General features: G+C 47.8%; 1 protein-coding gene across 1 annotated transcript; it reads left to right on the forward strand.

Annotated features, from left to right (window-relative positions):
- Positions 1 to 3,673: 3,673 nt before the first annotated feature.
- Positions 3,674 to 9,592, forward strand: TMEM150B (transmembrane protein 150B). The gene is made up of 6 exons (XM_056863895.1): positions 3,674 to 3,751; positions 4,458 to 4,517; positions 5,283 to 5,350; positions 7,663 to 7,790; positions 8,426 to 8,603; positions 9,393 to 9,592. The coding sequence occupies exons 1-6, from the start codon at positions 3,687 to 3,689 to the stop codon at positions 9,590 to 9,592; spliced, it is 699 nt and encodes a 232-aa protein (XP_056719873.1). The 5' UTR covers positions 3,674 to 3,686.
- The last annotated feature ends 5,923 nt before the right edge of the window (positions 9,593 to 15,515 follow it).

A 15,515-nucleotide genomic window follows, 5' to 3' on the forward strand; every position in this document is an offset into this window, starting at 1 on the left:
CACTCAATCTAACCAGCGTGGTGTAGTCAGCATGGTGTAGTGGTTAAGAGTGGTGGTTTGGAGCAGTAGACTCTGATCTGGAGAACCAGGTTTGATTTCCCACACATGAACACACATGAAGCTGCCTTATACTGGATCAGACCTTTGGTCCATCAAAGTCAATATTGTCTACTCAGACAGGCAGCAGGTCTCCAAGGTCTCAGGCAGAGGTCTTTCACATCACCTCCTTGCTTAGTCCCTTTAACTGGAGATGCCGGGGATTGAACCTGGGACCTTCTGCATTCCAAGCAGATGCTCTACCACTGAGCCACGGTCCCTCCCCTATGAGTGGCGGAGGCTAATCTGGTGAACTGGATAGGTTTCCCCCCTCCTGCACATGAAGCCAGCTGGGTGACCTTGGGCTAGTCACAGTGTTCTTAGAGCTCTCTCAGCCCTACCTACCTTGCAGGGTGTCTGTTGTGGGGAGGGGAAGGGAAGGTGATTGCAAGCTAGTTTGATTCTTCCCCCCCATATCACACTGGCTCTCATAGTTTTGTATTGGCGGTGGAAAGGGTCGTCAAGTCGCAGCCAACTTGTGATGACCTTGTAGGGTTTTCAAGGCAAGAGACGAACAGAGGTGGTTTGCTACTTGCCTGCCTCTGCGTAGCAACCCTGGACTTCCTTGGTGTTCTCCCTTTCCAGTACTTACCAGAGTCAAACCTGCTTAGTTTCCGAGTTCTAATAAGATCAGGCTAGCCTGGGCCATCCAGGTCAGGGCTTTGTATTACAAAAGGAAAACTCGGCTATGAATATTTGGTTAAAAATCAAATGCAGGACCTTGATTACATGTTATAGCCATAACTACAATTGCATTAATGTGAAGATTAGTTATAGCCAAAGTATAGCATGTTTACTAAAGGAGGTTTTATTTTTCTACTTTTTGTTGCAAATATTAATAAAAACTTGTGATCACATGACCTTAGTTTTTATGTTTTGTTAGTATCTGTGTATTAAAAACTGATTTTCCAGACGTGATAAGATGATGACTTTCACAACCATGGGCAAAGTGAGAGAGGAATTTTAAGGACTGGTGATAAGGCTACCATCTAGTGACTAAAAACGAAGCTGCATTTTAAAAATTACCATTTATTTTTCAAGAAGATAGTTTCAGAAGTCTAGCCATCAGGGTTGCCAGGTCCCTCTTTGCCACCGGCTGGAGGTTTTTGGGACGGAGCCCGAGGAGGGCGGGGTTTGGGAAGGGGAGGGACTTCAACGCCATAGACTCCTATTGCCAAAGCGGCCCTTTTCTCCAGGTGAACTGATCTCTGTCGGCTGGAGATCAGTTGTAATAGCGGGAGAGTTCCAGCTACTACCTGGAGGTTGGCAACCCTACTAGCCATGTTGGCCTGCAGTAGAACAGCTAGATTTGAGTCCAGCAGCACCTTAGAGAGCGACAAGATTTCTAGTGTATAAGTTTTAAAACGTCAAAGCTCTCTTCATCAGAAACTTACCTTGGGTTTTTCTTCAAGAAATCTGCATGGTAAACATGGTCTGTTTGTCAAACCAGTGAATTCTAGTCGCACCCTCTCTGATCCACAGGGTTGGTTTGGGTCTTTTAAATTAAGGTCGCAGTTGCGCAAAGTCTTTTTTAGGGTGGTTGTGAAGTTCAACTGACAAAACAGAAGATGTAGGGAAAGGAAAAGAGGGAGCCAAGCATGATTTTTTTTTTGCAGTATGTGATGGAACAGAGGATGTCTTATGCAGTGTGTTAGACCTCCAAGAGGAAGATGCTAGACTGGGAAGACTCATTTTAGCCTCCTTTATTCCCTGTTTCAGCCAGGATTCAGCCAGGATCGAACGCATGTGTTTTCACCGAACGTGCGTTTGATCCTGGTTGAATCCTAGCTGAAACAGGGAATAAAGCGACCATGCGTTTTTAACCAATGTTTCACATGAACACATGAAGCTGCCTTATACTGAATCAGACCCTTGGTCCATCAAAGTCAGTATTGTCTACTCAGACCGGCAGCGGCTCTCCAGGTTCTCAGGCAGGGGTCTTTCGCATCACCTCCTTGCCTAGTCCCTTTAACTGGAGATGCCGGGGATTGAACCTGGGCCCTTCTGCATGCCAAGCAGATGCTCTACCACTGAGTCGCAGCCCCTCTAATGATGGGACTTTGCTTATTGGAGGGAGGAACCATTCGAGCCCTCCAACTATTAGGTAACACTGCCCATTTTGAAACTAATGACTTTTCTGGTTGATATTGATATGCACACTTTTTTGAATGTAATGCTACCCTTTTCCAGAAAGAAATATTTAAACTGCATTCCTTGGATGTGTGCTTTTACAAAACAAAACATATTTTAGTAACATTCTGGTGACATAGGTACAAAATCCATGTGGAATACCATCTTATAATACATACCCGGGCTGATGCAAAATTGTTCTATTTGTTAATGAGGGTTTATGTGTGTATAATATGTTTTTATTAGAACACTGAAAAAGGCCTGGGGGCTGAAAAGCATTTGACACGTTGTTTTAGATTATCAGCCCTGTTTTGGTTGTCATAAAGGCTTATTTTTAATATATGCATGAGTGCTTTGTTTTTAGGGTTGCCAGCTCCGGGCTGGGAAATACCTGGAGATTTTTAGGGCGGAGCCTGAGGAGGGTGGGGTTTGGGGAGGGGAGGGACTGCAATACCATAGAGTCCAATTGCCAAAGCGGCCATTTTCTCCAAGTGACCAGAGCTCTATCGGCTGGAAATCAGTTGTAATAGCAGGAGATCTCCAGCTAATACCTGGAGGTTGGCAACTCTATTTGTATTCAATATATTTCATTGTTTTATTGAATTTTGGGTACCCGGCTTTGTTTTTAAGCTGGGTCATTTCCTCGCTCTGCTTTGTCCCCTTTGGGTTTATCTTGGTACCATAAATGGGCAGCGGGGGAGCAAAAGTCCCCCCCCAGTAATCGCTTCATTGCACTGCCCTTTGCACCATGGCACAGCTGGGGTGGGGTGATCAAAAAGCACCGCTGGCACACAACACTTTCTACCTGCTGGAGAGAAGAGTGAGCACAGCACGTTCCTGGACCTGTGGGCAGATAATTCCCAGGTAAGCAAGGTTCTATGCTGCTTGGCACCAAAGACAAGAAGAGGCAAAAGACGGACCGGAAAACCCAGCGCCTGTTTCCAGATAGGGTGGGAGCCAAGTCTGTCCACATTTTTTTTCTCTGCAAGACCCCCTCGGTTCCAGAAAGGCAGCCTTCTGCTTTAATTCTTGGCAGGAGCCCTGCCCTGCTGGGTACTGGCTGACTGGGAGGTGTGGCTAGGAAGTTATATGTGTACCCTTAGAAGAAATCACTTTATTATCCAGGTAGAAGTTTTCTGGAGGGATGGAGCCCTGCCTTCGATAACAGGTAGACCCGGCATAGTTTTGGAATCACCTCGTTTGAGAGCCTGACCAAAGGGCCCAAGAGCCCTGGCTCTGGTTGCCCACAAGACTATACCCCCTTTCTAAATAACGCAGGCTGCTAGGATCCTGTCAACCCAAACCTCTCTAGGTCACAACAGAACTCTAGAATGCAACAGATCTGGCTGCTTCTCGGCTTTAATCCCCACCCCGTTTCCCAAAGAACCCTGGAATCCTGCCCTTCAAAATCTCTCCTTGACGGTCTCCTTCTCTTTTTCTTCTCCAGGTCTTCCACCACCATGTGGGTCTGGGCTTTGCTTCCAGTGGTCCTAGCCATAGGGGGTAGTATCGGCTTCTGGGTTGTGTGAGTAATCAAAAGAAGAGGGGCTGGCTGGCTTGGGAGGGCCACTAGAGTTTGGCCTCTCTCGGGGACTGGTTTGGGTTGGAGGCTGAGAAACGGGGATGTGTCCGCTCAAATTTGAAAGTCATGCATTAGCAAAAAATTTCCCCTGAAGGAGAAATTCTTCAGGTAGAGGAGGGCATGACTGTCCAGGCTGATATAGAAAAAAGGTGGTGTGGATTTGTGTGCTGATAACATATAGTTTGCATGATGATCTGGAATTCTCCACTTTTTAAAACTGTGCGGTGATTCTTACGAATTATACCCCCTGGGTTGGTCTGCTTAATTTCATGGCATTTTTGTGCTTTATTTTAACAACACTGCAGCTACATATCTGAAAGTCCTCAGTTGGCACCTTGCCGTCTGCATTGTGAATTCATTCAGTGGCCTTAGGGTAACACATTTCTCTCAGCCCAAACCTGCAGTTTCGGAGCTTATAGAATTGGCCTAGGGTGATTGTAAAGATGACCTGCAAGGGAATGTGTGTAAGGTGTTTAGAACTCTCTAAAGGGCTATGTAAATTCTACATGTTGGAAGCAAATTGGGTGCCTAACCTGATCAACCTGGATATATGTACAAAAGTGTCTAGGAAGCAGATCACATGGAACTATTAAATTAATCAAGCATACAGGATTTTTTAAACTGTCTTATATGATTCCTGTTCCCTTAGGTATGCCATGGCAGTTGCAAATGGCTCCGTGAACATCACAGAAGCTTTTCCATACATCAGGTATAGTTTGATTGGTGGTGGAAAGTGCCATCAAGCAGCAGTTAACTTGCAGCCACCCTGTAAGGTTTTTAAGACAAGAGGTTGTTTGCCATTGCCTGCTTCTTCATAGTGACCCTGGACTCCCTTGGTGGTCTCCCATCCAAGTAGGGTTGCCAGGTCCCTCTTTGCTACCGGTGGGAGGTTTGGGGGCGGAGCCTGAAAAGGGTAGGGTTTGGGGAGGGATTTCAATGCCATAGAGTCCAATTGCCAAATTTATCTCCAGGCACCTGGAGAAAACCGCCGCTTTGGAAGGTGGACCTCTGTGTAGGGTTTCCAAACTTCAAGTGGTACCTCCCGCTATTAAAATTGAACTCCAGAGAACCAAGTTCAGTTCCCCTGGAGAAAATGGCTGCTTTGTATGGTGGACTCTATAGCATTATATCCTGCTGAAGACCCTCCACTCCCCAAAGCCCACCCTATCCAGCCTCCACCCCCAAAATCTCCAGGTATTTCCCAACCCGGAGCTGGCACCCCTAATGGGGAGGGAGGTAGGGTTGCCAGATCCCTCTTTGCCACTGGCAGGAGGTTTGGGGGGCAGAGCCTGAGGAGTGCGGGGTTTGGGGAGGGGAGGGACTTCAATACCATAGTCCAATTGCCAAAGCGGCAATTGCAGGAGATCTCCAGCTACTACCTGGAGGTTGGCAACCCTAAGGGGGGGAAGTAATCCAGAGTTTTGCCATAGCACCAGATGTCTGAAATTTGCCAACTCTCTATCTCTGTTTCCAGCACATGCGGGGCCTACCCACCGCAGAGCTGCATCTTCGGTCAAGTCCTGAATCTAGGAGCCTTTTTAGGTAAGCCTGCTCTCCTACCAGCTGGCTTGGGAGGAAGGGAGCTAAGGTTGCCAGCTCCTGGGTTGGGAAATACCTGGAGATTTTGGAGGTGGAGCCTGAGGAGGGTAGGATGTGGAGAGGGGAGGGACTTCAATGCTATAGAGTCCAATTGCAAAGCAGCCATTTTCTCCAGGGGAACTGATTTCTATCTCCTGGAGATCAGTTGTAATAGCAGGAGATCTCCAGCCACCACCTGGAGGTTGGCAACCCTAAAGGTGGCCTATCAGGGACTGTAGCTTTACCAAGTGCTCCAACCGCCCTGATTTCCTGGGACTTGTCCCAGCTTTTTGCCTTTGGGAAATGAGCGTTCAAATGATGCTAAAATGCATTTTCTAAAGTTGCTGTTCTCTGAGGTTCAGCTCCCTTACCAGAATTTCTAAAAATTTGAAGACCCAAGGAAGGTTTGGTGTTGAATGCATATTGTGTCTCTCGCATGCACACACTGGGGTTTTAAGAGTGGTAATGTTAACAACCTGGCTTCGTTTTATTGTGCTTTGCTCTTAAGCCACCTCAAGAAGGTTCTGTGGAGAGGTGCGGCATAGAAATGTTCCAAATAAATAAATGTGCATGAATGCTGAAGCTTCATTCGGATATTAAGATAGTAGCCAGAGTTTGGTCAAATCCCAAATAGCTGTGACGCCTGACTTCTAATGGTTCTGCATCCCGGGACTTGTTGGCCTCAATCAAGAGTTGGCTCCTGGCTACATTTTCCAGTGGCAGAACGGCTCCTGGGGGATGGGGGACCTTGAGGAATGACTTGAAAGGGTCTTACAGCAGGAAGGGGCTTTGGATGGAGATGATTAATTTGTCTGGCTACATCCCCCTGATTTCAAACTAAGGATTGTAGCTGGTTTGTGACATCCAGGTTTACAAACCACACTTTGGGGGGAGCAGAACCACTCCCTGCCAATTTCATATTCAGTAAATCTCTGATTACTAGTCTTTAAAAAGCAGCATTAGGTAAGGTTGCCAACTTCAGGTCCAGAAATTCCTGGAGATTGGGGGGGGGGGTGGCTGGGAAGAGTGGCGTTTAGTGAGGGGAGCGACCTCAGTAGGGCATAATACCACGGAGTCCACCTTCCAAAGTGCCCATTTTCTGCCAAGGATCTGATCTCTGTCACCTAGGCCCCACCTGGAGGTTGGCAACGATAATTTGGGGGCCTCTGCGCCCTTATGCTTCCAGGCAACTGGCTGGCCTCTGTGTGAAATGGGATGCTTGACCAGATGGACTACTGGTCTGATCCAGCAGGCTTCCCTTATGTTCTTTTGGCTGCCTTTTAAATAATTGAATTCACGTTGCCTAGGGTTGCCAGGTCCCTCTTTGCCACCAGTGGGAGGTTTTTGGGGCAGAGCCTGAGGAGGGCAGGGTTTGGGGAGGGACTTCGATGATATAGAGGCCAATTGCCAAAGTGGCCATTTTCTCCAGGTGAAGTGCCCCAAATAAAGGTTTTTTACCTGTGGCGCTATAAACTGCCCGTGTACATAAACAGGTGCAGGAATCCTCCTTTCAGACGTGACACCCGTGTAGATAAATGCGTGTCAAGAACCGCCCCCCTTCCTCTCTTTTCTCTTCCTTTCTGTTTACTTAGTCTGCATAAAGCACCTACATACACTAACATTCCTCTAAACTGCAACAAGTAACAGCTGCCGGCATTCAGTTTAAGGGACCTTCGATGTCCCCTGCAAGGGAACTCTCTGTTCGGACCTAACGCATGTGTAATTAAAGAATCGCTCGCTGCCAAAGTTGCTGAGTTGTTAATTTCAGTAGCCAAGAATGACACCATGGGAAAAATAGAAAATGTATCCTTATTGGTAGAAGTGTATAAAGGTTGATCAATGCTCAATGACAATGTGATTCTTTCTGCAGTATGATTCTGTCTTTTGGTCTTGGCTGGAGAAATTTGATCCCAGCTTGTACTTTTAAACTGGTACCATTAAATAGCATAAGCTGTAAAAGCAATTCCTGATCTCCAGTGCATTATCCTTGATCAGATCTACCTGGGGTAACATTTTCTAGGCACAACAAACTGATCTCTATCGGCTGGAGATCAGTTGTCATAGCAGGAGATCTCCAGCTATTACCTGGCGGTTGGCAACCCTAACATTACCCCATTCACACGATTTGGTTCCTGCTAGGGGGTACTGCACAGTTACCAGGGCGTTTTCAGGGTTGCATGTTGGTAACCCTCGGTGGGACATGTGGAGGCTTAGGAAAAGCAGTGGGTGCTGCTGGCACAGTCATCCATTTAATCTTGGCATTCTGTTTCTCCCAGGTGTGGTGATCTGCTATCTGAAATACCAGCAGTTGCGGGATTATGGTTGTAATTCATATTTAAATGTAGTCGGGCTGGTTTTTGGCCTGCTTTGCGCTCTTGGCTCATCTGTTGTGGGAAACTTCCAGGTAGGAGCACAGACAAGACAATGGAATACCCAGCAGCGGGAGAAGGGAGGATATTGAGAGCCAGCGTGGTGTAGTGGTTAAGAGTGGTGGTTTGGAGCGGTGGACTCTAATCTGGAGAACCAGGTTTGATTCCCCATTCCTCCACATGAGCGGCGGGTGCTAATCTGGTGAACCAGGTTGGTTTCCCCACTCCTAAACATTAAGCCAGCTGGGTTACCTTGGGCTAGTCACAGGTCTCTTAGAGCTCTCTCAGCCCCAGCTACCTCACAGGGTGTCTGTTGTGGGGGATGGTGATTGTAAACAGGTTTGATTCTTCCTAAAGTGGTTGAGAAAGTCGGCATATAAAAACCAAGAGGAGGCTAGATGGCCATCTGTCAGCAATGCTGATTCTATAATCTTAGGCAGATCATGAGAGGGAGGACACGTTGGCCATCTTCTGGGCATGAAGTATGGGTCACTGGGGGTATGGGGGGGGAGGTAGTTCAGATTTTTTTGCATTGTGTAGGGGGTTGGACTAGATGACCCTGGTGGTCCCTTCCAACTCTGTGTTTCTATGATTCTAACTCTTCTTCTTCTATTGTGTGTTGGGGGGGTTGCTAATCTGACAACCTGTTCCATTGTCTTTACCATTACAGCAATATAACCAACTGGAAACCCATATGTTTGGCGCCTTCTTGGCCTTTGGGGTGGGTATCCTTTATTTCTGGACCCAAGCCATTCTGACCTATCGAGTAAAGCCGAGACATGGAGGATTGTGGATCGGGCCTCTCAGGTTCTGTCTCAGTGCCTGTGGCCTCGTTCTTCTTGTTGCCAGTATCCTAACCTCATCAGAAATATGGGGCGGGGAGGCGAAGGGTGGGCCTGTGTAGTTCTGCTATGGGGGTCTGGGGTTAGCTGAGGGCTGAAAAGACAGTTTTTGCTAGGGTTACCAGCCTCCAGGTGGTGCCTGGAGATCCCCAGGAATTACCATTGCTCTCCAGACAGGACAGCTCTAGGGTTGCCAACTCTCCCGCTATTACAACTGATCTCCAGTCCATAGAGATAGGGTTGCCAACCTCCAGGTGGTGGCAGAAGTTCTCCTGCTATTACAACTGATCTTCAGCCGATAGAGATCAGATCGCCTGGAGAAAATGGCCGCTTTGGCCATTGTACTCTATGGCATTGAAGTCCCTCCCTCCCCAAACTCCGCCCTCCTCAGACTCTGCCCCAAAAACCTCCCACCGGTGGTGAAGAGGGACCTGGCAACCCTACAGATCAGTTCACCTGGAGAAAACGGCCGCTTGGGCAATTGGACTCTACGGCGTTGAAGCCCCTCCCCTCCCAAACCCTGCCCTCCTCAGGCTCCGCCCCCAAAATCTCCAGGTATCTCCCAACCCACAGCAGGCAACCCTAGTCAGTTGCCTTGGAGAAAACGGGTGCTTTGGAAAATGGACTCTGTGGCATCATACCATGCCCACCCCAGAGTCGGTAACCCTAGTTCTGGCTGCTCCAAGTTCTTGTTTAGGAATGCTGTGAGCCTGGAGAGACTGAGGGTGTATTTCAGAGCGTGTGCTGAACATTGATGACGTGGTGTGGGTGCGGTCCTTGACTCCTCAACCCCAGCAATCGTACTCTTCAACGTGGGACTGGACTCGGAGTCAGCCTACTGCGAATGGGCCCTGGCCATGGATCTGTTCCTGCTCTTTGGCCTCTTTGCTGTGGACTTCTGGCACGTGGGCTCTTGCTCGGTCCACGTCCAGTACAGCATGACGAACCAAGAAACCCTGGACATTCAGGCATCAACCCAGACTCTACCGCTTTGATAACACCATGGAGAGAAAGGGAGGCCGTGAACCTGTCCACTTAGATGGATTTCCACATCGACTTCGCTGGTGGGACTGTTTGTTCCCCGCCATCTCCTTTCTTTGGCAGGCAAAGCAGTCCTTCTTGGGGGCAGGGGACCCTCGATGGACAGCCGAGGTATGTCCTTTGGCCTGTTTGGAACGTCTCCTCAGCTGTGACTCCTCATATTAGACCAAATCTCCTCTGCCACTCACTGAACGGGACGATGAATTTCCTTTATAAAATCCTTTGCGGCCTTCCTGCTGAGTAGTGCCGGTTCTTCGATCTTTCTCAAAAATGGACCCCCCAGCCACTTTTTCCTACTTGTTTTCTGAAAAATATTTTAAAAGTGTCTGTTTTAGTTTTCCGCTAGCATCTTCCTACCGGTGGCAGCAAAGTGACCCTTTTTTTTTAATCTCATCCATCTCCATCCCACTGTATGAAATACAGGACAATGGAAGCATCCCTGTTATTCGTCTCCCACGTGTGGTGTTCTTCCACCAATGGGGCTGCATTTCTACCTCACGGATGGATCCAGAAAGAATCCTTAGCAGCGTGGACGGATATAAAGAGGCTGGGTCACTCTGCTTCACACGACAGACACATAACACTCCAAGGGTGGTTTATTGGCACCATCCTGTGTGGGGAAGGATAATAATATTGTGTCATAAAGCCCGGGCTTAAAAAAACTCTCATTCTTTCTCTCTCTCTTGCATTGCTCCATGGGGGCATCTCCAAGTACTTCCCTGTCATAAACTGTAGTGCCAAGTCCCTGCATCCCTCCTCTTGTGTAAGAAGGTAGTCCTCTCCTTGTTTTTCCTTCCCAGCAAGGATGGGGAAGAGGAATGGGGTAGGTGGATGGGGTAGAGGAAACTGACCATCCTATGAGAGACGAATACTGAATTCCAAGACGGTTCTTTCTTATAACAGGGCGAAAACGCGTGGTCGCTTTAGCCTCCTTTATTCCGTTTCGGCCAGGATTCAGCCAGGATCGAATGCACGTTTGGCGAAACGCATGCGTTTGCTCCTGGCTGAAACAGGGGATAAAGGAGGCTAAAGCGACCATGCGTTTTCGCCCATAGTTTCCCAATTGGGCTCTACTCAAATTGAATTCATCCACAAATGGAAGAATAACCCCCTTCAGATTGTAGCTGGTTTTCTTGCTACAGATTCTTCCTGCCCAATATCTCTCTTTTTTTTTGTGGGAGGAGAATTCATAAAGTAAAAAAATCCTGGCTTCTCACCATCTGGGATTCTGTCCAGGGAAGAGTGTGTTTTGTTGCTGCAAAACCGTAGTTGGTGTGGTGAGAACGATTATGACAGCAACCTCGCTTCTAGTGTGGTACTTTTCAAGTGCTTGTTGACATGTGTTTTGTAGAGAGTGGGAAGACGGAGGGCCGTGTCTTTCAGAAAGCGTAGGTGATGGGCAGCCTGAAATTGGCTGGTGGCTGTTCTGCAAAAAGAACTCCGAGGAGGGCTACGGTATTTGGGACAAGCACAGAAAATATTTCCAGGTAGGATGAAGCGGAGGAGTAAAGGCAGGTGGATTCTGACTCCACAGAGGAATATGGCAGGTTTCTGGTGACCGCACAGTCCCACGAGGTAGCAGCCAACAAAGGGAACTAACCAGGACAGGCCCAGTTCTGAGGGTACTGAGTCCATGCAAAATGACAGCGGTCTCTTAATCCAAAAGGGCTCCCATATGCTTTCTCCCTCTTATGCGCAGACGTGAGCGATACTCATCACTCCTGCTCGTACTCTCATGGGCTGCACCCACCAGCTCCCGTTTTGTCAGACTCACCGCTGTCTGACTACAGTCACTCCTTCACAACTCGCTCCGGGCACAGAGCACTCAAACTCTGTGGGAACGGCCCAGTCGACACCACCTTTCTTGCACGTACGTCAACATGCCCAGCCCACCCCCCTCACCCCACTCTTTTGCTGTGTGCATCCTCACTCATAGCTCCTTCTATCTGTCCCATTTCGTGCGTGGGAACGTGTTTTCTTATCTTATTCCTTCTCGGGGGGAGGGGGAGTCAAGTGACATCCGGACAGAAAGAAACGACAGGGTTCGCTCTGCTCCAGGGGTCTTCCGTCTGGATCTTAGCACAGCAGTATGCGATGAAGCCATGAGCCAGAATACTACTGATGTAACCCAAAAACCGTGCTGCGCACTCTTCCTTGGAAGCACTCATATACTGAAGAACTCCTGCCCACTTTGTTTGCAGATGCCCAGAGGGTTCCTTTTTATCTCACAAGCATGCAGCGGTTATGCTCGGACCCCTGCACTCTTCATCCAGTTGTCCCCTTGCAAAACACATCCCATGTATTCTCTTTCACGCAGCATGCCCCACACCTATGCTCACCAATACCCATTCAGTGATACACAATGTCAACATGGCACAGTCTTATTTACACACGCACCAATGCATGCATACTCCGATCCAGATCTGTGCAGCGTCCACACACTCGCTAAGGACAACAGCTCTGTAAGAGCTCTAGGGGAGTGCTCCAGGGAGGGGGTTTGGAGCAACACCCTCTGTTAGGGGCAAAGGCCACCTGAGACAAGACCAGCCCCCAATTGTTGAATGCATGGGACTGATCTGGAACCATCTCATAGGTGAGCTATGCATCGCTACTTGTCTGGACCATGCAGAACCCTCACTTTGCTGAGCAGAGTGGTGCGGTGGAAGCATACTGGGCCCATAACCCAGAGGTCAATGGATCGAAACCACCCTCTGCTAGCTTTTTGGGGAGGGGCCGTGGCTCAGTGGTAGAGCATCTGCTTGGCATGCAGAAGGTCCCAGATTCAATCCCTGGCATCTCCAGTTAAAGGGACTAGGCAGGTAGGTAATGTGAGACCCTGGAGAGCTGCTGCCGGTCTGAGTAGACAATACTGACTTTGATGAACCACGGGGTCTGATTCAGTATAAGGCAGCTTCATGTGTTCACGAATGGGAAGAGTCAATTCCCACATGCTGGCTGAAAGCTAGCGCCCCCCAAATAGTGACTGGAAATGACAAGGGGTGGATCTCGGCAGCCAGGGAACATTTCAGTGATTGATTGTATTTTTTTTTTCTGAGCAATAATTAGACCCCAGAGATGACATGAAACAGGAAGGGTTGGACAGTTGTCGGGGGGAGGGAGAAAGGCAAGGACATATGTGTGATAAGGTTGGGTTCACAAAAAGGAGAGAGGACAGACACAGGGCCAGAAGATGGGATGGGATTGGGGGCTACATACAATTATCTCCTGTTCATGTGCACGCCCGCATGCGCCATTATCCACATCCAGCGGTATCACTCCCACCAGGGAGAGGAGAGTCATCCAGAGCCGTAGAGGAAAGGTTGGAGGGAAGGGAGAAGCAGGACGACTTTCATAGATTTCAAACCCCCCACAATATACCCCAACTGCAATATCAAGGCCTTGAGTCCGCCAGAGCTGCCGTTCCTCTAGACAGAGATTCAACCCTTGCCTTACCCCCACATTCAAAAGAATACATGTAAGATGCTTGATTGGAACAGGTATCCTGCTACTGTCCCATAGTGACACCTTGCCTGGCTTCCTAGGACCCTGGGATTTTATACCCCTAGGCCATTTATGCTTGGTAATTAGCAGCATGTTCCAGGCTGAATTGCCCCGCATATTTTTTTGTTTTTAACGGTGAACCATAATTTAGGAAGTGACTGTGAAGCCGGTGCATACCTGCTTCGCGTTACTTAAGAGCCCCTTTAACGTGACCTTTTGTTTTTGCTCCGCCCCCACACCAAAGAATCCCTTCAAGGAACCATGCAAAATGACAGCCACACGTTAGCTATGCAAACGGCGGTTGGCTAATGGAAGGAACAAAGGAGCAGGTGAGTGTGGGGGGGGATTTCTCCTTTTGCGTCGGGACCGTGAACAGTCATTTTAAAGGTCGCATTTAAAAAGAGCCTTGAGCGAGCTTCAAAATTGACCCTGCATAAATGGCCTTAGTCTCTCCCCCCGCCATGACAGTGCTGGACTCTGTCCCTGTATCTATTGCCATCTGCAGTTGCTCCAAGCCCATCTTCCGCTGTCCATGGGTTCAAAAGGAATCCTGCCTCAAGGTCTGCGGTAATCGCATTTCGGTTGGCGTCCTTGTTTAGAGTAGGAAGATTAGGCCGGGTAAAGCTGACGCTCCTCTGCCTTCCCTCTGCGACACGGCACTTTCAAAAACCAGTTGAACGGTTGCCCCTTCTCTCCTCCCCCAACCCATCAGAATGCCTTGTGCATATGGCTGCAGAGTTTTTGGGGGAAAGGAGTGGGGGGGAACACTTGGGGGACGAGGAGGGGGAGAGATGAGTCATGTTACCCACTCAGAGTTCTGACAGGGCTGCTAAAATTACACGAAACAGAGCCAGTTAGGAGAAGAGTTTAAAATCAGCAGGGAAAAATTAACATCCTTTGGAATTTTTCAAAGCAGCTGATGAAATTTTGGAGATGACCAAAGATTACTTAATTTATGGGGTTTTTATTGGGGGCTGGAACAGAACAGGATATTATTTTACTGAAATGTGTTCTTTTCCCCTTTAGAAACAAATTAGTGGTTAAACAATGTGACAAGGTGTCCTTAGTAAAATAATAATTTACTTTAAAAAGGATGAGAGAAAGCGCTTTAGATCTGTTTCTGCCTGTTTCGCTCACCCTACACGATATTCTAACCTTTGGAAGTCGAAGAAGGGCTTTTTTAAGCTAACAAGATCATGTGTCCTATCTTTTTAAAAAAAATATGAAAAGAGAATTCTCTAAAATGGAGTGAGATGTAATTTTAATAAGCAAATATCTGATGGGTACAAGGTTGCTAATTGTTTAAGAATTCTCCCCTCCCCAACACACACACAAGGTATTTGCTCTCACTTTCCCTCTTTGTACCACAACACTTGCATAGGAATCATTAAGACCTTTCAGCGACCATTTTCATCTTCACTGTAGGGTTGCTTCTACACAAACCACTTAGTTTGGAATAGCCATCAGTTGTTGACTGAACTTTAACTAAAAAACCCCCACAATGTCATTGGTGACCTACTACATTCCAATGTCTTCCCTGTTCTCCTCCTGCCTTTTCTCAGACCTGATCTGTGGCAATTTAAAAAAACAACAACATAAAATGTTATTGCAGCTCCAGGCTGCCTAATATAGCTAGTCAAAGCATGATTAAGGTTTGGTCTTTAATTTTTCTTCCTTTCCTTCTACCTGCAGGTTTGGGTGGGGGGCGGCAGGATCAAGTACTGCTTCTCACTTTACAGCCGAAGCTGCTCTTTTTTTATTATCATTACAGCACTGTTACAAAATTGTGATAATAAAAATTAAATATTCATTTTGACTGCATAGTTAAAAGGCAGTACTTAAGCTGGCACTGCCCCTCCCAAAACAAGATCATTAACTATCTATTCAGGAATGCTGCAGCCAGAGGCAGTAACTGATAAGGATATAAACAACGGAAAAGGTAAAGGTAGTCCCGTGCAAGCACCGGGTCATTATTGACCCATGGGGTGATGTCACATCCTGATGTTTACTAGGCAGACTATGTTTACAGGGTGGCTTGCCAGTGCCTTCCCCAGTCATCTACACTTTACCCCCAGCAAGCTGGGTTCTCATTTTACTGACCTCAGAAGGATGGAAGGTTGTGTCAACCTTGAGCCGGCTACTTGAAACCAACTTCTGTCGGGATCTAATTCAGGTCGCGAGCAGAGCTTTTGACTGCAGTACTGCAGCTTACCACTCTGCGCCACGGGGCCGTGTAAACAAAGGAAGGAAAGTAAATTTATAGGGAGAAGCAAAACCTTTGCTGAATGGAACTTAACGCCTAGTAAACATCTAGTAGGATCTTGGTTGTGAGGCTAGGCATTGCTGTATTTCCATGAGGAATATAGTGCTATATGA

Source organism: Euleptes europaea, chromosome 18 (genome assembly GCF_029931775.1).
Source record: "Euleptes europaea isolate rEulEur1 chromosome 18, rEulEur1.hap1, whole genome shotgun sequence".
Classification (NCBI taxonomy): Eukaryota; Metazoa; Chordata; class Lepidosauria; order Squamata; family Sphaerodactylidae; genus Euleptes; species Euleptes europaea.